Source organism: Diplotaxodon limnothrissa, linkage group LG23, assembly GCF_057381915.1.
Source record: "Diplotaxodon limnothrissa isolate DT_005_m linkage group LG23, D_limnothrissa_male_GT1.1, whole genome shotgun sequence".
NCBI classification, from domain to species: Eukaryota; Metazoa; Chordata; class Actinopteri; order Cichliformes; family Cichlidae; genus Diplotaxodon; species Diplotaxodon limnothrissa.
In genome coordinates, this window is record NC_140617.1 from 23,436,777 (window position 1) to 23,459,118 (window position 22,342).

The 22,342-nt window shown below is 42.0% G+C and overlaps 3 protein-coding genes and 1 non-coding gene across 4 annotated transcripts; 1 reads left to right on the forward strand and 3 right to left on the reverse strand.

The window, feature by feature from the left end:
- Positions 1 to 540: 540 nt before the first annotated feature.
- On the reverse strand, positions 541 to 7,559 carry LOC146608096 (cyclin-Y-like protein 1). The gene is made up of 10 exons (XM_085347311.1): positions 6,680 to 7,559; positions 6,399 to 6,473; positions 6,275 to 6,309; positions 6,031 to 6,131; positions 4,985 to 5,020; positions 2,943 to 2,994; positions 2,742 to 2,861; positions 2,466 to 2,632; positions 1,380 to 1,542; positions 541 to 1,189 (listed from the first exon to the last, which is right to left on the reverse strand). Exons 1-10 carry the CDS (start codon positions 6,837 to 6,839, stop codon positions 1,073 to 1,075), a joined length of 1,026 nt encoding a protein of 341 aa, XP_085203437.1. The 5' UTR covers positions 6,840 to 7,559; the 3' UTR covers positions 541 to 1,072.
- A 715-nt stretch (positions 7,560 to 8,274) lies between these two features.
- On the forward strand, positions 8,275 to 10,142 carry mettl21a (methyltransferase 21A, HSPA lysine). The gene is made up of 3 exons (XM_085348217.1): positions 8,275 to 8,457; positions 8,553 to 8,664; positions 9,675 to 10,142. The coding sequence occupies exons 1-3, from the start codon at positions 8,275 to 8,277 to the stop codon at positions 10,070 to 10,072; spliced, it is 693 nt and encodes a 230-aa protein (XP_085204343.1). The 3' UTR covers positions 10,073 to 10,142.
- Positions 10,143 to 10,317: 175 nt separating this feature from the next.
- LOC146608098 (cyclic AMP-responsive element-binding protein 1-like) lies at positions 10,318 to 18,809 on the reverse strand. The gene is made up of 8 exons (XM_085349031.1): positions 18,660 to 18,809; positions 17,656 to 17,753; positions 14,526 to 14,672; positions 14,303 to 14,403; positions 13,951 to 14,090; positions 12,320 to 12,493; positions 12,056 to 12,209; positions 10,318 to 11,961 (listed from the first exon to the last, which is right to left on the reverse strand). Exons 2-8 carry the CDS (start codon positions 17,740 to 17,742, stop codon positions 11,817 to 11,819), a joined length of 948 nt encoding a protein of 315 aa, XP_085205157.1. The 5' UTR covers positions 17,743 to 17,753; positions 18,660 to 18,809; the 3' UTR covers positions 10,318 to 11,816.
- Positions 18,810 to 21,993: 3,184 nt separating this feature from the next.
- On the reverse strand, positions 21,994 to 22,066 carry trnar-ccu (transfer RNA arginine (anticodon CCU)). The gene has a single exon. It is a non-coding gene; the product is annotated as a tRNA-Arg (tRNA).
- Positions 22,067 to 22,342: the final 276 nt, after the last annotated feature.

Here is a 22,342-nt window from a genome sequence, read left to right on the forward strand (position 1 = left end):
TGGATAGAGAATCACACAGTGGAGCACTATCAGTCATGGATCGGCCTCCCTGAGCCCGGACCTCAACATTATTGAAGCAGTGTGGGATCATGTTGACAGAGAACAGAACAAAAGGCAGAAACATCCAAAGAAGAGCTTTGAATGTCCTTCAAGAAGCCTGGAGAACTATTCCTGAAGACGACTTAACGAAATGACAAGAAAGCTGCCTAAGAGAGTTCAGACTGTGCTGAAGAATAAAAGTGGTCACACCAAATATTGACTTTTAGGTTATTACTGTATAAACTCTGTTTTTTCCTTACATGCTGCCACATATTATACACAAGACCTTATATCTTACGCTATTAACTTATACCTAATATGTGATGTTTGGTACTCAAAGCTGTGGGCAAGCTCTGCACCGTCACCACCTCTGTGCTCACATCTCACATCTTCCACAAACAAAAAACCACCATGATACACTTTCCCACTTAAACAGCATGAATTTGAAACAGCAAGTGAAATTTATTTAAATTAAATAAAATCTTGTACATTTCACAGCTATAGGGGCCTACATAGTAAGCAAAATAAAGTCTACTCTTTGTCCATGTGCAGAACTACACCACAGGGTAGCTCCAAAACAGTCTGTCATCATTTGAATATAGGAGAGGGAGTTTGCTTGGTGGAAGAAGACGGCCATAGCCAGATCCTACTCCCCAAAAGACTGGATAATGTAAAAAAAAAAGATGGGAAAAAAGGTTATGTGTGGCTTCTGGTAGTGCTTTCATGCTGATTCCTTCCAGCTGTAGACATCCACCTTTAAAATACAACATATTTTTCACCATATCACCATGCTTTAAAGGCAGTTAGCCAAAGTTCCTTGTAATGAACACATAAAGACTGATTTCATTATATTGTAGTGATACTTTACGGTAAATCGTTTGTTCCTCTCCAAAATGAGCACATAAGCTTTTGTAATGAAACTTATCAGCTGCTGATATTAATGCAATCTACTTTGGAAATGTCTCTCAGCATGTGTGGCATCATATCCTGTAGATCTTGCAGTCTGCTCCAATGATAGATGGCTGTCACAGACTTAAGAGAGTACGGCCTGTGCAGTCTTGATGCCAACTAGGTTGTCTGCACTGACAGACCTTCTCATGGCCGATTTACTCAAGTCCTTATACTTGTCCTCACATAGCCTGGAGATAGCCTACAAAAAAGAGAAAGATAAGAACAATAAAAAACAATAATAATCAGAAGAAGTTTCAAACTGTTACGACAGAACAAGCAGAGCAGCCACAGCATAACAAGTTCTACCAACACTTACTTAATCAGTTCAGCAGTCGGAATATATACATTTCCAAACTGCAAAATAAAATCAGCCCTGGAAAATTACTCACCTCGAGTTTTTGGGCCCGCTTGGTACTGAGTGGCTCCAGAGGGAAACTGAGGTTGTTGTCATCAGCCAGTGAGCGCAGGTCAAAGTAGTACTTGGCGTAGACGCTGGCTGGGACATTAATGTTGAACTGGAGCAGCTCCAAAAAGTGACGCTCCATCTCATTCCTGCAAAACAGTTTGGAAAGGTTCACGAGCTTTTATTAAAAAACAAAAGGTCCTTTCCAGGCTGCAGGAACCTTTTGAGGGCTTTCCTATAACTCTTGGAGGTGGTCCCCACTTTCCGTGTGTTTGCACTGTGTGAACTAGAAACTACGCTACTTAAAAAAATTAAAGGAACACTTTGAAAATGCATCAATCTCAATGGGGGGGAAAAGCACGTCTGGATATCTATACTCTTATGCACTGGTATTCAGAAAATAAAATCACAATGCCACTATGATGGAAATTAAAATAATCAACCTACAGAGGGCTAAATTCAAAGTGAAAATGAAACAGGGAGTCAAGTGAACGTGCGGACCAGGCAATGGTATCAATTCCTTTAACCTCCAGGAACTACTTGCATACTCTTGCCACATGAAGCACTGTTGTGCACCAGGAGGAACCCAGTACTCACTGCAACAGCGTAGGGTCTGTCAATGGGTCCAAGGATACCTAATGGTAGTCAGGGTGTTGTTGCCTAGCCTGTAGGGCTCTGTGCGTTCCTCCATGGATATGCCTCCACAGACTATCACTGACCCACTACCAAACCAGTCATGCTGAACAATGTTACAGGCAGCAGAATTTTCTCCACAGCTTCTCCAGACCCTTTCACATCTGTCATGCGTGCTCAGGGGGAACCTGCTCTCGTCTGTGAAAAGCACAGGGCGCCAGTAATGGACCTGCTAATTTCTGGTACACTATGGCAAATGCTAATCGGGCTTCACAGTGCCGGGCAGAGATCACAGGGCCCACTAGAGGATGTCAGGCCCTCAGGCCACCCTCATTAAGTCTATTTATGATGGTCTGGTCAGAGACACTGACACGAGTGGCCTGCTGGAGGTCATTTTGTAGATCTGGCAGTGCTATACAAAAACTACTGTAATACTTACATGTCCTCCACGGTGATATCTTTGAGGATCTGGCAGTAATCGACATTCCACACAGCCTGATCATCCCAGACCTTGGAGGCCAGTAAGATGGCACCAAGAACAATGCGCTTCCAGTTACAAGGACAAATGTCCATCTCAGCATACGTTAACAGCCTTTCCAGATACACCTAAGGCAGAAGGAACCCATCCATTCACACAAGCAGAAAGGGTGATAGTTCTCAATACTTCTTTGCATCATTCAACACTCTCTGCAGTGTGGTGGATGTTTGAACTTACCAGAGTGACGATGGCGCACTCGGCGGTGAGCTGAGCAGAGCTGAAGAGCGTTCTTATGAAGCGGTAGATGAGTTTGTGTTCCGGGTCAACCACAGAGTAGTCATCTGGAACCTTTTCTCGCTGTTGGGCAGAAGGTCATCATCAGCGGTCCACTAATATAGCAAATATCACTGCTTGGTGTAATCAACCACCTCAACTCACCGACAGTGGGTGCTTCTTCTCGTCGAATATATCCAGCGAGCGGTTTGAATCTCTGTAGATGCAACAAGCCACTGTTACGTGATATGTAACTTCTCATGGTTTGAAACTACCATTGCTTATTCACTGGGGTTTCTTGGTGTTAGATATCACAACAGTTATTTATCTTTCGTTGAGTTCTACAAATACTTTGTAGATTACAACCATTGATGTGCATTGATGTTAACAAACATTTTGTTTCCTATATTATTAAGTATCTGACTCACTGATGTCCAAAAAACTAATTTGGCCACCTGCTGTGAAAAAATATTTGCCCCCTTCCTGATTTCTTAGTTTTTTTGTTGTGTATTTGTCACACTTAAATGTTTCAGATAATCAAACAAATTTTAATGTTAAAGATAATAAGTGCATTTAACATCTAGTTTTTACGGTAAATGAAAAAAGTTAATACAAACCTGCCTGGTCCTATGTTAAAAAGGAATTGACCCCTAAACCTAGTAAGTGGTTGTGTCACTCTTGCCAAAAGAATGGGAATCAAGTGTTTCTGAGAACTGTGGAGGAATTTTGCTCCACTTTTCTTTGTACAGTTGTTTTAATTCAGTCACACTGGAGGGTCTTCTAGCATGAACGGCCTGTTTAAGGTTGTGCTAAAGTAGCGCCATCTGATTTAAATCAGCATTTCAATTAAGCCGCTGAAAGCCTTTCTCTTTTTTTTTTGACGCATTCACAGGTGGACACGCTGGTGTTTCTGATCATTGTCCTGCTGTATAACCCAAGTGCTCTTGAGCTTCAGGCCATGAACTTGTGGTTGGACATCCACCTTCAGGATTTTCTGCTAGAGAACAGAATTCATGGTTCCATCAATTACAGCAAGTCGTCCTGAAACAGCAAAGCAGCCTTTAGATGTTGTTCTGAGGTTTTTTGTGACCCAAAAGTGAAACTGTCGCTGTGCTCTTGGAGTCATTTGGATAGGCCGGTCACTCCTGGGAGGGTTCACCACTGTTCCGAGTTTTCTTCATTTTTGGATAATGGCTCTCACTGTGGATCCAATCTGTGGATCAAGTGGGGCCAATTACTTTTTTCCACACAGGATGAGGACGAAGTAGGCTTGGATAACTTTTTTGCCTTAATAAATAAAGTCATTTAAAAACTGTTTGTTTGTATTTACTCAGGCTATGTTGGTCTATTATTCAAATTAGTTTGATGATCTGTAACATGTAAGTTTGACCAATATGCAAAAAACTAAGAAATCAGAAAAGGGCAAATACTTCTTCACCACATTGTATCTATTCTTTGAGTTGCCACCACCAAGTGCTATGACTCTGGCCATAAAACTCAAAAACCATACTTGACCTAAATTAGGCAAAATTGCATCCTTGGATCACTTCCAAGAACATGACTTTAAGGAAAGTAGCTCCTACTTTCCTTAAAGTCATGTTTTGACAGTTACTATATTTAAAATGCAAATAAATTGCATTTCAAACTGAGATGATGCAAACAGAGAACTCAATTTTCAACCTATTATGTGCAGACATGAGATGAAAAAAACTGTTAATTTTTTTTTTTTTTTAAAAAGCAATCACAACCTCTTTTTTTATTTTATTTATTTTTTTGCAATTCTGACCTGACGCAAGCCACCTTCTGGTTTGTTTGTCAATCAGAGCTAAATTGCCAGGTCTCTCTTGGAAATGAGATTTTTAATCTCAATGAGATTTTTTACCTGGATAAATAAAGGACTAATAAAAATTAAAAATCTCTGGCTCTCATTACCAGTGATGATCTTAAAAAGCTGTACCCATCTGGCACTTAAGTTGATATCCACCTTCTGCATACGTCTGTCATTCATGCATGATGTATTTAGCAGTAAGACAAGGCAAGTAGCATTTCCTATAGGACTTAGATGAAGTAATTAAAAATTAGCCTAAGTACTAAAATCAGTCTTTCTTACAAACTTGATGACTAATGTTTGTAAATATCTAAGTACTGGTTACAACAATGAAGAAAACGTTGCACTACCAAGAGACAATACTTCTGACGTTTCCTACCTGTTTTTTATGTGGTAGTATATGGCCAGTGCAACACTGCAAGAGACAGAAATCAACAAAGAATAAAACACTAGAGCTGGATTTTCCCTTTTACAGCTTTTTATTTTTACTTCTACTTTACAAATAGATATTTAGATCTTTTCAACTGCAGCTATTTGGTGACTTTAAATGTTACCTGCAGTTCAGGACAAACAAACAGAAACATTTTGCAAATAATTAAACAGTAGACTGACAACATGTCAGTAACATAATTGTGTATAACAAGAGGATCTTAAAGGAGACGGAGTTTCTCAGAAGTAAAGATGGGCCAAGGTTTAGTAATCTCAAAAAAGCCTATGTACAAATTGGGGAACAAATTCATGTACAGATGAGGAGACTTTGAATATCTAATAATATTCAGTACATAGTGATATTAAACAATTCACAGAACTGGAAGAAATATCTGTGCACAAAAGACAAGGCTAAAAATCAGTGCCCATGATCTTCAGGTGGCACTGCATTAAAAACAGGAGTATCTATCAGTGCCTACTGAATTGGTAGCTTGGACATCTGGAAAAGCATCATCAATGCTGAAACGCATATGAAGGCTTTAGAGCAAGATATGCTGCCGTGCAGAGAGCTTCTTCAAGGAGGTTTTTGCATATTTCAGTAAAACAGTGCTAAACCACATACTGCATGTATTACAAGAGCATGACTTCCTGGTAAAGAAGTCCAGATGCTGAACTTTTCACCAGCTGAAAGCGGCAGCTAGAATCTTATATCAGGACATCATTCCTCTCCCAAATGTCCAGCAAAGCTCTCTTTTTAGTTTCCACACTTTTATTAAAAGAAGATGGGATGCTACACAGCGTTAAACGTGGCCATGATGCTGCCATCAAATTCAAAATAAACATATGATAAGTTTAAAATGTTTTAAAGTGAGTCAAAACTGTGTTTGTGGAATTTGCAAACCATTGAACTCTGTTTTTTATTCACACTTTACACAGCGTCCCAACTTCTTTTGTACTTGCACTTGCAGCAGTACTGAGGTGAGGGCGGTCACTTACCATTTAATAGTGCTCTTGAGATTGGGCTGGCTGACGGTGCTGTCATCGAGGAATATGGTTGAACACGAGCTGTACTTTTTAGAAAGGAGTCCCGGGGACATCTGGCATCGAAAGCATGTTTAGAGACAGAATGGAGGGGAAAACGGGTTATAGAAACACATTCAACCCCAGAGAAATGAGATGTATGACTGAATCATTTCAGCAACAAAAAGACCCACGAAGAACACGCAGAGCCGTAACTTACGTGATTCATGTAGTTGCTTTTCCTTTTCTCGCGGACTGAAATTGGATAAAAAACAAAATCAAAGAGATGTAGGAGTTTCAGAAGAGAATGGGGTAAAGTATTAAAGCACCAGAGAAATACTGACCATCTGTCTGAGACTTGTTGAGGAATAGAGTGCTTGCTCTGGGGTGGTCGGATGGGTTGGCCTCTTGGGCCAGCTCTGTAGAAGGAAAGTGTTAGAAGTCTTCATATAAGACTACAGTGTTTGTCTAGGAGCTGCCACGCTGCTGCTGATTTAATGCTAAACAGCTCTTAAAGCATGTAAAACATTTAAACTGAATCACTTGCAGTAAACCGGCACCAGGACAGGACAACATCACTGCATGCAATCACATCTCCAAAAATAGCAAACTAATCTCCACACACCATCTGGAAGCTCCCTGTCGCTGATGTGCTGCAGGTATGTCCCAGTGTCCTCGCTCACATCTTCAGTAGTGGTGATGGGACACTCCTCCAGCTCCACCTCTCTCCTGTGGATCTTGGGGCTCTCTCCAGGAGAGATGCAGCAGGACACCGAACCTCCCATCGCTGACCTGCAAAAGTCCTGCAACAGCCAGCACCGCTTTCCATACAATTGAGGAGGGACCACCTGCTAGTCTGGCAATTCTGAAGCTGCAGGAAGGTCTGCAAGATCTTTAAGCCAAACCTTACAAGGGGTTGTTAGGAAAAATACATAAAACACTAGTTTTGCTCTGCCTTGGCGAGATCGGGTTCAATCACAACCTGGAAGTGTTCGGATTATTTGAAAATGTGCGTGTTGTGGACCAGCACAGCCCTTGTGTTTTTGCTGCAAAGTGAACGATCTCGCTTCAGAGCAGAACGGGATCTATGCAAGGACAGCCAAGTAAGTATCTGCGGTATGTGCAGGACGGCTGACATATTCAGGGTGTGTGCGCAACCCACGGATGGCGCACTTTAATATGAACTGCGTGCGTGGGCTGCATGGTTTGGGGCTGAGAATAACCGCTACCAAGTCATTTTACGGAAAACAGTCTAATGAGACGAAGTCAGGCGTTCCTCTGCCTCCCTCCATGGCTAGCCGGCTAACGCTAGCTTCCGCACCTCAATCCACTGCTGGCTCCTCCAGCAGCGTGACTCAATCCATTTTCACTGCGGCTCAAGTCTGTGTCACCGCTGCAGCCCTTTCAGCGACAGCACCGGGCGAATTCACCAGCCGGAAGGGTTTTTAGAGGAAACGGGGAAAGTGAACGGCCAGTGGGTATCAAAGCGGTGGCCGGAGGTGGCGTTCATCTCGTCGCACTAGCGGGACACAAGCTTTAGATGTCAAAGCGACCGTAGCAGGTAAGTTCAGAGGTAATTTCCTGCTTAAGGTTTTCAAAGTAAACGTCCATGGACCTGTAGCTGCAATAGATGCCATTGGTGGCAGGTTCTTACTAAGCAAATACCCACCACTGTGCAGCCTTTTCATATTCGATGAAAATATGTATTTTTTTTCTTTTTTATTTCTTATGTCTATACTCTCAGCACAGTGAGTCTCTTCACGCAGCTCAAAAACCCTTTATTTGCAGTACACCGGAAGCTACATCGCTGCTATGTGTTGCTACCTTTACAGACCTGCGGGTTTTTTCAGACCACGCCCCCTCCTAGCTAAAACACAACCCCGTTAAGAAAATCTTGCAGACACGCCCATCGCAAAGACTTACTCTTTTCCCATTGGTCACTTTTAGCTGGGCAGTTACGTGATTGGCTAAATTTGTTCGTTGACGTCAACACGGGTTGCCGTCTTCAGTTGCCTGAAAGCGAATCGGTCTCTTGCGCTTCAGTATTTATTAAAGAAAACAAGCCAACTATCAACGCTAAAAGTTGGTTCATATACCCTAAGAACATTCTTTAACAAACGAATTAAATAATAGCTATATAATAACTCCAGAAGATGGCGGAAACGAATCAATGAGCCAGCCTAGGGAAAACGTCGAAGAAGAAGGAGGAGCGCACTGCGCATGTGTAAACGAGTGTGGGTTTTATTTATTTCAAACATGGCTCTCGTTCCCTATGTAGAAAACCCATTGCCTGCGCTTTCCAAACTCCACAATTCATCAGCACAGTTTAGGTTTGCCAACCGCGACCTCCGACTCGCTCAGGACTGGAAAAAGCTCGGTGTGGCGGCAGTTGTGTGGGATGCGGTACGTTACAACAGTGGCAGCAGTGCTTAGCTTCAATAATTCCTCCATGTTTCATTAGATTTATACATTACTATTGCATTTGTGTTACTGCCCAGGCGGTGGTCATGTGTATGTACTTGGAGCTGGGAAGAGTGGAGCTAAAGGGGAAGAAAGCAATTGAATTGGGAGCTGGCACTGGTCTGGTGGGCATTGTAGCAGCTCTGCTAGGTGAGTGCATAATTACTAACCACCAAAAACTGGAGGTGGTCGGATCACTCCAAACATCAGTAGTATCAGTACCAATGCTGCTATTGGTATCAGATCGATACTAGCCCAAAAGGATCAGCACTTTGGTTTCAAACCTTTAAGTTCAGTATGTACACAAAAGAACTGTGTTAAATAATTAATATAAAATAATGAAAAATATACACACATATATAACACATTAAAACAACAGAAGTTGACCCAAGATGCTTTAGAGACAGGCTCATTTGGATTCCTTGTCTCCAAAACTAGTCGTGTGTGATACCAAATAAATACAGGGCTAATGCTGAAGACAGCAATGCTGACACTTTTAACCTGTGGAGGCAGCATATAAAGGTCAGAGCAGTGTCATTATTTATGATAAATTGTCATCAATTAGTAGATTCTGATGACATTTTAATGATCACTAAATCACTGAAATTTTTGCTTTCCACAATAATGAGTTAACACAAAAAACACACCTTTCAGCACTTTGTGTATTTTGAAACTGTGTTTTTTGGAGACCTTGAATTTAAATATGCATGTGTTTAAAACACTGTAGGTCAGCTTCAGTTGTTTAAATGTGCTGCAACAGGCTATATATCACAGAGATGTCACAGTATGTATCGATCCTATTGGGCTAGTATTGAAGGATATTAATACCATCGATATTTGGATTAATCTGCCCACCTTTATCCAAAAACTGAAGGTGTTTTTTGTTGTGTTAACTCATTATTGTGGAAAATTAAAATCAAATTGATTTAGTGGTCATTAAAATTTGTTCAGGATTCATCATGACACACTACTCTCCGCTACATAATCTCCCTTCATAGGTTTAAAGTATCCATATTGATATCAGCAATACTGGCCCTGTATTTACTGTGTATCAGATCGATACCAAAATTTGCAGTATCTCATAGCACTATCAAAAACCCTTGAGAGTGCGGCGGGTGAACAAGGAAAGCTGTGATAGTCCTACTCTAACCCTTCCCTAGGTGCCAGAGTGACCATCACTGACAGAGAGCCTGCGCTGGACTTCCTCTCTGCTAACGTGAAAGCAAACCTGCCCCCAGATTCCCAACAATCAGTGGTGGTCTCTGAGTTGACCTGGGGCGAGGGCCTCGAGCGATACCCAGCCAGAGGGTTTGATGTGGTTCTGGGTGCGGATATCATTTACCTGGAGGACACATTTTTGCCTCTGCTGGAAACGCTGGAGCACCTGAGCTCAGACGCCACTGTGGTGTTACTGGCCTGCAAGCTCCGCTATGAGCGAGACACGAACTTCCTAGGCATGCTTAAGCAGCACTTCACCGTCGAAGAAGTCCACTACGACAAACAAAGAGACATACACCTATACAAAGCTTGCAAACTGACACGGAAGAGAGACTTGTGACCATTTGTTCGTTTTAATATATGAAATAAAATGTTTTAAAATCAGATTACCAGAAACACATTTATTAACAGCTGCCAAAAGTGTCATATCTGAATAGCTCTAACGTAATGCACTGTATTATTATACAAGTTGTTGCTGACATTTAGAAATAGTGAATACAAAAAAAATAAACGAGAAGCAACATAAAAAGCATACTATATCATGACTATACATAATACCTAAAGAATACAATATGGCATCCCATTATCACAAAAATATTTTCTTTTAGAACCACCAACACCACCTGATCTTACAGTCATTTCACAAAGTGGGTGCAGTTGAGTTGTATCTGGTGAGCTTTGATGCTCCATTTACAAAAAAAAAGAAGTGATCAAACACATTGATGCAACAACATTTGATTAACTGCAGATGAGTGGTAGATTTACCCAGAAAGCGGTGAAATGCTGAAGGATTGTAAATGCAAAGAAAGTGCACATGCTAGCTCATATTACTATAAACAGAATTAAGAGACGGTGACCGAGGCCTCAGAGGGGCCCGGTATGGCAAATTTCCCCCCTCTGATGTAATTCCATGATTCCAGTGCTTTATCCACTTGTCTCTGAATTCTGCTTAAAAACTCTTTCATTGCATAACAAGTAAGGCTCATTAAGGTTTTGGTTATTGTTCAAAAATAATCCATGAGTCTATGGAGAGAGAGAGAAAAAAGAAAAAGGTTTTGCTTACAGTATATAATCTCTGATAAACGTGCAGCAGCTTATTTATCCGTTATTCCCACTTCCTGTACTGTCGAAGGCCTATTTTGCCTTTGTTTGTTTTTACCACCAAAATCTGGTAATTAACAGGACACCATTACGCAATTTTCCACTTAATGTCTCTGAAGTTTTAAAAAAAATGAAGACAAAAAGTCCCCCCCCCCAAAACTTCACTGCTGCCCAACTTTTACCATCTCCTCACTGTGCTGCAGTTAACATGAAAAAAACATTTTACAACTAAATGGTTAGTTTTTTGTTCACGTTGTATAAAAGCAAAAATATACTTGGGTAAAACAAAGAAAAAAGAAACATGGCATTGTAGAAGCACAATCTAATTCAGAACAAATCAAAACACACATCTTAAAAGATAAAAACGTCCAAGACACAGGCCACCTATAAGTATAAGCATTAATAAGTAACAGATGTTAATTCGAGAGTTACAGATAGAAATGTTTCACGTGAAGTTATACTCTCCGAAAGGGAAAAGAAAAGAAAAAAGTTCCATCATCATCATCATTATCGGTGGTGCTTGCGGTCAGTTCCCCCATTGCTGGTGATGTTGCCCGGGTAGTCCGGGCACCAGTGACTGGAATGCTTCCCATCGGTGGTGTCCTTGGCGATAACAGCTAGTTTCCCTGCTCTGTCACCTTGCCACGCAGACCCTGTTTAAGTTGCAGTCTCCTCCACGTTCACTGTGAGCACCGCCTGATCCTTTTAATGGGGGAAAACTGATGGTTGATTTCAAATTGCTCAAATGGGATGGGGGTTTTAAATTGCCCAAATGGGACAAGGTTTCAATTTACCAAAGTGGGATGGGGCTTTTGTTTTGTTTTTTTTATACCTGGTGAGTCACGTTCACACATTTTTCAGCAGTTTTTAAAAAGAAAGCAGAAGAGTAGAAAAGAGGAGGGCGCATCCAGATGCACGGCTCTGTGCTGAGTCTCTGTACACAAGTGCTGGGGATCACCTGTCAAGCCACCGGCAGGTGTATTCTACTCTGATTTGTGGCAGTACAAGTCTTTGAGGGCTTTCAGTTCCTCGATGAGGGTTTTGTTCTGGTTTTCCAGCACGGCCACGCGGTTCTCCAGACACTTCACGTACTCTTTCTTCTTCCGACGGCACTCGCGGGCTGCCTCCCTGTGAGACAAGAGGATGCGGGTACATGAAGCTCACATCAGCTTGACACCTACAGAAGCAATTGAGTACGAGTTACTAATTAACCTCGCCATACCTGTTTTTCATCAGTCGGACCTCCCGTTTGCGTGTGACTTCCTCAGTGGCTCCTGATCCGCTGATTGTGGGTGGAGTTGCCATGACCACCCCAGGAGTGATGGTGCTGGTGGGGGCTGTGCGGATTTGATAGGCCTGGACATCACCAGAAGCAGCTGGTGAACAAAGATAGACAAACAGTCAGTGCTTCATTCAGCAAAGCTTTACAAATAGTGTAGGTTTTGTGGAACTTCACTTCTAAACACTGTGGAAACCATTTTCCCACCTTGCACGACCACCTGGTTACTGGGCACGAGGATCTGCTGCCCGTCACTGGTCTGAGCATACTGCAGGATGGTGGCACCAGGCTGGGCTGCAGCAGTGTTGGCCATGGTGAACGTCTGCAGGCCATCCGTGCCATTATTGGCCAGCTGAATGGCTCCACCCTGGGTAATGGCAACTGCAGAAGGATAAAATTGTGCATTAGGACTTTTAACCAATTGCTTTCTGTGTTGTTCTCCTCCATCCAATACTGTAAACATTACTGGATATGGGGCTCCACACAAACTGTCATATCACAAATACTGTTTTTGTAGGAGGAAAAGAAGGAAAATACTGGACTTAACATCATTCATTCACAATATCCACAGGTTTTCTAAACTGCATTAAGTCTGTACAGGTCAAGGATAATCTTAACACTGGTCTTTAATGTTGGAAACATTAGACAGGGTCTGAATCGGGGCCTGGAGCCTGGGGCTCACTCGGGCCACTTCGGAGGTGGGGTGCCCCCGGCCTCTCGGCCTGGGGCTCGGTCACTCAGGCACAGCTGGCTGCCGGCGGAGCTCACGGGCGCGTCACTGCAACTCCCCCTGGCTTCTGCTCCGCGGCTGCTGAGTGAGCCCTCATCTGGGACTCTCCTCAGCTCTTTCTGGGACAGTGGCGCGGCTGCCCCTCTGTTGGTCTTCCTTGGTCTCTTGTGTTCTGGAGGCCTCTGGATGTCTGGAGTTTTGATCTCCTCCATACCTGCTTCATGCCCTGGAGGACGGGGCTGTGGCCCCCCCCCCCCCACACCCTCTAGCAGATCATTACATGAAGGAACCTTTTAAAAAAACAAGCGCGTCCATGCTCACAGGTGTACACACGGGTGATCACACCCACAAACTACACCCTTTTTGGCTCCTACCTCAAAGCACACTGTGTTCTGTTGATCTTATGTGCTGCACAATAATGTTTAATATTTGGTATTTACTGTCATATTCCCATATATCATTGTGATGTTGTTTATTCTATTACTCTTGTTCTCTTCTGCTTGTTTTCTTTTTTCTTTCTCAACAGGTGATCCAGGTGATCGATATATGCATTTTCTTTTTTTCCCCTGCCCGTTCTGTTGGTTTTTGTTTTTTGCCCTTCTCCCCCGTCCCTCTTCTCAGCTGTTTTTCTTTCCCCCAGTCAAGTCTGTCCCGTATTCAGCAAGTGAAAATAAATTAAACAAAAGGTGAATCAAATGGACCATTACGGCAAGGCTGGGATGGTCAATTTGGTAAAGTAAATCCGTTGGGCATCTTTCTTCGCCTTTAGACAACAATTCTGATGGCAAAAGAGCCAAATGGGACAGGCAAAAAAAGAAAATTAAATAAATAAATAAACAGGGTCTTAATCAAAGCATCAAATGTGGCCTTTTTCTGATTGGCAATCCCTGAAAAACAGGTTTGGGATTACTTGTTTAACATGATCATCCACCACTGTAACAGCATGTAGAAAAAGCATAATAGGTTCCCTGTCTGCTTAATCTGGTCATTTGATTTAGTGAATTTAAATAGTCTCATTGCACGACAGCAGAAGTAGAATGCTCGATTACGTTAACACCTACTTATTTTTAACAAAAACCACCAGCTATCTGTGTCTCAAAGTACTTACTGTACTGGCCACTGCTGGTCTGATAGATGGGAGTGGGCATGGTGACCGTGGTGATAGCAGGGGCTGAGTCATCTTCTGATTTCTCTTCCTCAATTCGAGGCACTGCCGGAGCATCTGATGATAAGTCATTCAAGATCTTTCTGTAAGAGGAACATTTGCAGAAAAATCTTAGCAACCTTTTATTTTCTCCTCGTTTCATATCTGCAAATAGTCTATTTATAGCTGATAAAAATGAAAGAGTGTCAGTCATTGTCTTCTAAGCTTTGAACACGTCATACAGACACAAAATGGAAGCAGTACAGATTAAGGAGATGCTGTTTGCATCTGCAGTTTCTCAGCGTGTCACACAGACCTGTAGGAAGGCCGCCTGGACAGAATCTCTCTCCTCTTCTGAGAATCTGTCACGCTGTCGACAGATTCCTGAGAGTCCTCGCTCTCAGCGACAGTCGAAATCTGTAAGGAAATCATCTCAAATTCAATTTGAATTCATTTACAAACTTCAAAGCCATCATGTTCAGCTCATATCCCCTACTGCAGTCATTACTTGCAAGATTAAGTTTCCCCTCTCCTCTTACCTGTACCGTCTGCACCTGTGGGGACTGAATGACCGAAGGCTGAGCGGCTTGGATCACACCGTGCACTTGGACTGTTTGACCATTGGGTAACTGGACAAGAGTGACTGTGGGACTACTGGAGGACACCTGGGCTGCTGCTATGGATGCCTGAAAATATAAAACACATTGTATAACCACACATGTGCATAGTTACAAACAGCCCACAGCAACTGGTATTATTTTACTCTTGGGTAACCTCAATCTCAATCCCATCTCAAATCCACATGGGCCTTCTGCTCGACCTTCTTAGATCTATATAAACAATTCGTGGTGCTAAGTTTGGATATGTAAGATACCAAATACTTTCCAAGATATATACATATTTTAAAAATGGTCCGTTGACCCACTTCAGGTATGTTTTTTCACACCCTGAAATCTGAGGTCGTGTTTAAACATGAATATCTCAAGGACCACTAAAGAGAAAAGCTTTAAATTTTCACTTTCTTGAATCATGAATGAGGATACGTAATTTGGTACAGCAGATACAGCCTAGTATTGTGACGGTTTGCATGGTGATAATACATCAATTAGGGCTGCACGATTAATCATTAGAAAATCGCGATCTCAATTCATACTTATGTGCGATCTCATTTCCAAATGACAACGATTTAAAAAAAAAAAAAAAAAAAAAAGATGACGATTGTACCGCATTTTGATCCGGGACGTAATCTGCATGAAAACAAGCGCTCACTCTTCCTGCTCAACAAATGACAAGGGCGGAGCCTTATACCACGTGATACAGAAGCTGTGCCGTGTGATGCTAAAATTAGCAGGGAAAAAACAACGGAGAGCACGTCAGGGATGACGAGAAAGTGACAGGAGTAAATCCGTCCCGGTCCACCACCCAAACACCAATAACGGGAACCTTATACAGCGCTTCCCTATACACGTCGAACTCCCGCAGGCACAAAGAAATTACGGAGGCTATCACTTATCACCTGACCAAAGATATGGCTCCCATCAACACTGTGCAAAACCAGGGATTTAGGAAAATGATCAACACCCTAGACCAAGCCTATTCAAATGGCGGCCCGTGGGCCAAATGCGGCCCAGAAGCAACCTGCGAGTGGCCCTGCCTGTGGTCCTGGCAGAAACACAGAGAAAACGCAAAAAATTAATTCATTAATCAATTTTAAAAAAATTAAAAATTCCTACAGTGTAGTGTAGACTGTGAATGCAACACTCCTAGTAGCCTAGCAATATTTAACCCACAATGCACCGTGATGTAAACATATTAAACAATCATCGTAATATATGATGCGACAACAGCATGTCTTTCTCACTCCAAAAGCGCAAAATTGACAATGAAAACTGTCGGTTTAACCCTGCCTGGACTGACAAATACTTATTCATTTTACCGAGTTTAATAATCTTACAACCGGAGTTGTACTACCATGGTGAGGGTCCTGTACAGCCCAAGAGAGAGCTGCAGCATCTTCCCTTCGTGTTTGCTTCTTGGCGAAGAAGAAAAGGCCTTTCACAGATTCTGAAACAGTGAAATACTGCATGCTGGCCGTGGTGGATGCAGTGAAAAGTGATGAAAAAATTAAAGTAAGTGTGACATCTGCTATTAAAAACGTACCCCTGTAGGACAGTTCAAATATTCGTAGAGTTGAAGTTCTGGCGTCAGAGGAGTTTGAAATGCTGTTAGATGACCTGAAGAAAACTGATGTAATGTCCATAGCAGGAGATCACAGACAGAACTGATAATGCACAGTTGTGCGTACATGTCTGTTTTTTGGATGGGAAATTGCTCGGTTTGCTACCGTTAGAGGGACACACAGCTGGCGAAATGATGTTTGAGAAGATTTAAGCTCTTTTTGAGGAAAATGGTCTGCATATGAAGCGTGTCTGTATACTTGTGACCGATGGGGCTCCATCCATGGCAGGAAAAGCGAGTGGTCAGCGAAATATTTATTTTAATTTGAAAAGGAATTATCAAAATGTTTTTAGTTATTATTATTTCAAATGTGCAAAAAATAGTTTAGTTATAGCTCCCTTTTTTTAAATGGACCTATTGGTGTGCATTTGTGAGAGGTCACCAGATTTACAGGAGAAAAGGAATAAATAAAAAAATACTTGTTTTTCAATACAGTTGTGTGGGTTTGAAATTGATCATGATCTGCTGCTTACTGGCTTCAAAAAAAAAAAAAAAAAATATCTGGCCCAGATAAATTCCTCGGTTTGAAAATCTGGCCCAACTAACTTCGTAGTTGAATAGCCATGCCCTAGACAAACGCTACACTGTGCCGTCCCGCAACTATTTTTTCTATTGTTGCACTACCTGCTCTATACACGCAGTGTCGAGCAATGGTTGAGATGGAATTTCAAGCAGTACAACATTTTGCGGCAACAACAAAACGTGAGACATTTGTTGTTTTTATGTTTATTTATTGTTTTTATGTTCAGTTTCAACTGTTGCGAAGTTGATGTGCAGTTAATAAGTGCAATAAATATTTATATTGGAAAAGAAAATCGTGATCTCAATTCTAAGCCAAAAAAATTTTGATTCTCATTTTATGCAAAATCGTGCAGCCCTAACATCAATACAGGGACACCAAATATCAATATTTTATTTAATTAATTAAAATAGTCGGAGAACACTACGAGCTACCGTAGGCTCATCTCATGCATGATCCTGAGATAAAGCTAGCCGAGCAAACTTACATTTAATCAGCATTTCAGAATTTCTGACTTTGTAGACAGCAACACACATTTATCTCAGTTAACTGTTGTATTATCAGAAAGACTGACCACATTCACTTACAGACAGATAACAGACTGATAATTTTATCTTACTGGATAATACAGATATTTACAAAGTTTCAACTTTGACGGCATAATTTCCAGTCACAATCACAGTATTTGTTATTGCAATGCTCAGCATAACTGCATAAACTGCTACAATATCATATCATGGGGTCTTTGCTGAATCTCACCTGTAGTATTTGATATACAAGCCAAAATCTCACAGCACAAAACTTTGAAACGTAGCATTTTCACGCAAACTGAAAATGGTCGAGCATTAAAACTTAAATTCATACTCCTTGCACTAGTTCTGCACTCTCTGCATGAGAATAAAAAGTACTACCTGTGCCAAGGTGATCTGCTGGGCCTCAGACTCCGAAACAGCCGTTTCACCACTTTGCTGTGTGTCTGCAGCCGCTTCCATGGTCATTTAAAATCTGGCTGATGGAGGGAAAACAAAAGTGAGAAACGGCTTATTTGTGAATGCAACAGCATGCTGGGAACACCAGACTCATTCAAAAACTTGCTCGGTCTTAAAGGAGGGTGTGGCTTAGCTTAACATGCTAGCATATAGCTCATTTTCAACTGTTTCCTTGTTAGCCGAAATTATTTTAAAAATGACGCAAGACGGAACGTTATACTTATGGCTCAACAACATTAACGCGAACTGAAATGAGCCGCTTGTTTATCCAGGCTCACGCTTGCAGTTAACGCCGGAGGCTAAAGCTAAGGCTAGTGTTACCAAGTTAAGAGTTAGCGTGCTAGCTCTCAGGCAGAATGAGCTCCAATGAGCATGCTAACATGCTAACGGGAGTGCAACACAAACTTCACATTTATCGTGTCTCAATTTCGGCTCTTTAATTTCAAATCCTGTCGCTGTTTAAGGCTTTGCTGAAAGGAGAAACTTGTAGTCCAAACAAGTCTGCACTAGCAATTTCCATTAGGTTGCTAGCTGTGGGTTTTTATGGAGGGAAATGTCTGCATTGTATGCTTTTTTTTGCAACTAGGAGACACCACTTTCACTAACTAGTTAATTCACTGATGTTGCTTTTTTTAAATTAATATTAAACACTGGTTTCAGGTGACGTGGTTGTAACTTTAAGTGGCTAGCTGCTTCTGTGACTTATTTCTAGAGAAGTTTGATTAAAAAAAAGATCCAAGCCCACTCCCACATTAATACCTATGTCTGCTGTGTTGCGAGCCTTGCAGAGACTGACTCATTTTGTGAGCCTCTGCAACACCGCCGCCATGATCTCTTTGTTGGCTCTGTGCGGATATTTTGGCGCAAATAACCTCTCTGGGCAGCCATCTATCTGTTTAGCAAACATCGGATGCGTATCCTCTTACCAACACGGACTCGCTTCGTCACTCCCGGGTCTACGGAGCTCCACTTTTATTCAGACCGACACGTAAGAGACCGCGTCAGGCTACACCTCCGTCGCGTCACCGAGAACAACAACACGGAGAGGAGGACGAGGGAGACGACGACAACGAAAAATCAGCTTCTCCGGAAGGACTCGAGTGGACACGGCGAGGGGCGGAAGTTTACGGAAACTACCGAAGGACACGGGAGGGGGTAGGAAGCCACGGAGATTGACGAGGAAAACGGCTGCCTGAACTTGTCCGAGCATGCGCAGTGTTTTCCGTTCATGAATTTGCGACTGGCTTAATAGAAAAAGGTTGGAGAGATGATTAAAATGCATAAAATGGAATACGTAGGACAACATATATAGCAATGTGAATATTATTAATCCCATTTTGTATACAAGGGCAGTCATTTGGTTTGCGCTGCCTGCTAGCATCTTGAACACTGCTGTTATGTGCTGGATTGTCTCAGGGGCATCTTTGCACAGCATGAACCTGGGGTCTTGCCTGGTGTGGTTGACCGCAGCCTCTATGGATGTTGTGCTGAGAGCTTGTTCCTGTGCTGCCATGTTCAGTGCCTCTTTGCTCTCTTTCAAACCAGCTTTGTCCACCCGTTGGTATGATTTCTTGATATTGGACAAATCTTCTGTCTCTCTATGAATGCTGTTGAATGCTCCGGATGCATTCATCTGAGTATGTGTGTTAGATAGAAAGCACTTGGATGTGAATGGGTAGTGAGACATGCTCAGTTAGAGCGAAAAAGGGACTTTACAATGCACCCTAAAGGGAGCAGCACAATGACGCATGTGTTCAGTGGAAGTTTGAAAAGGTGATAGACCAAACCAATCAATTTCTTTTTATTTTTAGTTCTTCTTTTTATTAAATTAAATGTCTCTTTACTTTTAAATTTGTTTTATTTTCTATTCATTTGATTATAAAATTCAATGTTCGTTTTAATTTATAAAACATGGATACATTTACAGTTTACTGACTGCATTTCTCTTGCAGTGCACACGGTGGCAGCAAAATCCTTCTTAATTTCTTTTCCAGCTCCACCTTCAGCATCAACGCTGCTCCCATAATGTTATGTTTGGCCACGTTTCCTTTTATTGTTGCTCAATATGATTAGTTATCTGTGAATTTGATTAGCGCTAACAGTGGTTTCAGCTTCGTACCACCAAACAGCAGTTTGATTTTAATGAGAAAACTCTGCTTTGTCGTACCCGCTTTACTTATTATACTTATTTACAACCGCCCTCATTCGCATCACATTTGCTTCTCCTTGGTCGTTGACTCCTGCCATAAAATGTACTCATTAACTCTGTCACTTTGAGCGCAGGGACGGGAGCTGTTGTGAAACGGGTTCAAAGCTGTGGCAGGTGGTCAAAATCCTGTGGGGGAAATGAGACTTCAGACCAATTTATGGCTATAATCTCTATGTGCGAGGTCATTTCGGAGGCCTTTTAATACGCACAAGCACACACACACACAGATGTCAAACATACGCATCTTCACCTATTGAGTGATTGACTACGCCACTGGTGTAAACATATGCACTGCTGACCAAACCAATCTCCTGTCCTTTGCCATAAAATCAGCCCGAATAGAAGCTGCCAGCGAAAACCTTCCAAGCACCAGTAATGAACCAGCAGTCACCTATTCATTATTAAAACCTCTCATAGCAAATGTAATAAATATTTGTCACAAAGCGGCCTTTTTTATCTGATCCAGAGTCCCCGTTAAGGACTTGATTGGACATTGATTTCCCTTGATAATGACCACCACCATAGGATAGCCTTAGCAAACCGTAATTAGCCTGCATCAGCAGGTAGGCTTCATTAGTTATCAATGAATGTACACTGGGCTTTGCAAGCTGTGCATCTTTAGGATTGTGTGTAGTGTTTCTGAGAAAATGAGTCTCTTTATATGCCTGTGATTGTTTTGCATTTGCAGAAACAGATGACACGCACACACACAGCGCACCGAGAGAACATGAAATCAAGCATGTGCACGACAGTTTGAATATTTCCAAGATTTTTTTTTTATCACAGTTTGCTTGTTTGCATCATTCTTTCTGACACATGTATTAGTCACATTACTGAATGTTGCTACAGACAGGGAGAAAAACTGAATTATTTAATGATGGTGATTAGTTGCTTGACTAATTATTTAGCAGGGAATCTGTTACTCTTTACTTTATTTCCCTTCATATCTGTATCCTTGTCGTTACAATGGTGGATGCCATTAAAGGTCTATTAGGCATGGACAAATTGGACTGCTTGGTCCAGCAAATATTTAATCAGCCAATTGCTCATCAGCAACTCAACCTGCTAAGTTTCATACTGAGCATCAGCATAGAGAAGAAAGGAGATTTAAGGGACTTTGTTGGAGCATTTCAGAAACTGCTGATTTACTGGGAATTTTCCACACAACCAATCTTTAGGATTTATAGAGAATGGATCAAATAGGAGAAAATATCCAGTGAGCAGCAGTTCTCTCGGTGATAATGCCTTGTTGATGTCAGTGGTCCTAGGAGAATAACCAGAGTGCTTTGAGCTGATAGGAAGGCAACAGTGACTCAAATGACCACTCGTTACAACCAAGGTATGCAGAAGAGCACAACAAAACATGTCAGATGTTGAAAGAAACAGACTAGAGTGTCACACCTGTAAACTAAGAACAACAAACCGAGGCTAAAATTTACATGGGTTCACCAGAATCAGACTGGACAGGAAAAACACCCCCTGCTTTGAAGAGACTCAACATTCAGATGGTACGGTCAGAATTTGGTGTAAAGAACATGAAAGCACAAATCCATCTTGCTGGGTGGCGATTTAATAGTGTGGGGGATATTTTCTTGGCACACTTTGGGCTCCTTAGCATCAACTGAGCATCATCACCTGAGTATTGTTGTTGACCATGTCCATCACACAGTGTATCACCACAGTGATAATCTTCTGATGGCTGCTTCCAGCAGGATAACACACCATGTCACCAAGGTCTGATCATCTCAAGCTAGTTTCTTGAACATGTTAATGAGTTCTCTGTACTCAAATGGCCTCCACAGTCACCGGATATCAATCCAATAGGGCACCTTTGGGATGTAGTGGAACAAAAATCTCTGAGGAATTTTTCCAGCATCTTGTTCAATTTATGGCAAGAAGAGTTAAGGGAGACTCCAACCAGGTACTAGATATGATATGTGAGTGTATGTAGGAACTCTAGCTGTCAAAAATCTTAGCAGAGGATGGTTTCGATCCATCGACCTCTGGGTTATGGGCCCAGCACGCTTCCGCTGCGCCACTCTGCTGAAAGGCACCCCAGATGGGACTCGAACCCACAATCCCTGGCTTAGGAGGCCAGTGCCTTATCCATTAGGCCACTGGGGCTGCACACAGGGAACCCAAACATGCTGCATATTGTTTAGTGTACAGCTGATCCATTGTGAATAGCAGCACAATGGAGCTGCTATTTGTTTGGTGGTGTTTCTGTTGTCTATGGAGATTCATAAAACCACACGAGGACCAGAGAGTAACTAAGCTCTGGATCACCGGCTCTAGTTACATTAAGCTTGAACTCTTAAAGAATCTTTGAAGCATTTTGCTTCATTTATGTCAAAAAGAGTTAAGACAGTGAAAGGGGTTTCTTGCACACTTTGGGCCCCT

What these genes read in the sequence shown, in the direction of transcription:
- LOC146608096 (XM_085347311.1), bottom strand. Translation starts at nt 6,839, where the DNA reads ATGGGAGGTTCGGTGTCCTGCTGCATCTCTCCTGGAGAGAGCCCCAAG. An exon ending in TACTACCACATAAAAAACAG is followed by an intron (nt 2,995 to 4,984) that starts GTAGGAAACGTC and finishes TTGCATCTACAG; the next exon opens with AGATTCAAACCGCTCGCTGG. An exon ending in AGAAGAAGCACCCACTGTCG is followed by an intron (nt 2,862 to 2,942) that starts GTGAGTTGAGGT and finishes TCTGCCCAACAG; the next exon opens with CGAGAAAAGGTTCCAGATGA.
- mettl21a (XM_085348217.1), top strand. Translation starts at nt 8,275, where the DNA reads ATGTGTAAACGAGTGTGGGTTTTATTTATTTCAAACATGGCTCTCGTT. An exon ending in CGGCAGTTGTGTGGGATGCG is followed by an intron (nt 8,458 to 8,552) that starts GTACGTTACAAC and finishes GTTACTGCCCAG; the next exon opens with GCGGTGGTCATGTGTATGTA. An exon ending in CATTGTAGCAGCTCTGCTAG is followed by an intron (nt 8,665 to 9,674) that starts GTGAGTGCATAA and finishes ACCCTTCCCTAG; the next exon opens with GTGCCAGAGTGACCATCACT.
- LOC146608098 (XM_085349031.1), bottom strand. Translation starts at nt 17,742, where the DNA reads ATGACCATGGAAGCGGCTGCAGACACACAGCAAAGTGGTGAAACGGCT. An exon ending in GACCAGCAGTGGCCAGTACA is followed by an intron (nt 12,494 to 13,950) that starts GTAAGTACTTTG and finishes ATCCTTCTGCAG; the next exon opens with TTGCCATTACCCAGGGTGGA. An exon ending in TAACCAGGTGGTCGTGCAAG is followed by an intron (nt 12,210 to 12,319) that starts GTGGGAAAATGG and finishes TTTGTTCACCAG; the next exon opens with CTGCTTCTGGTGATGTCCAG.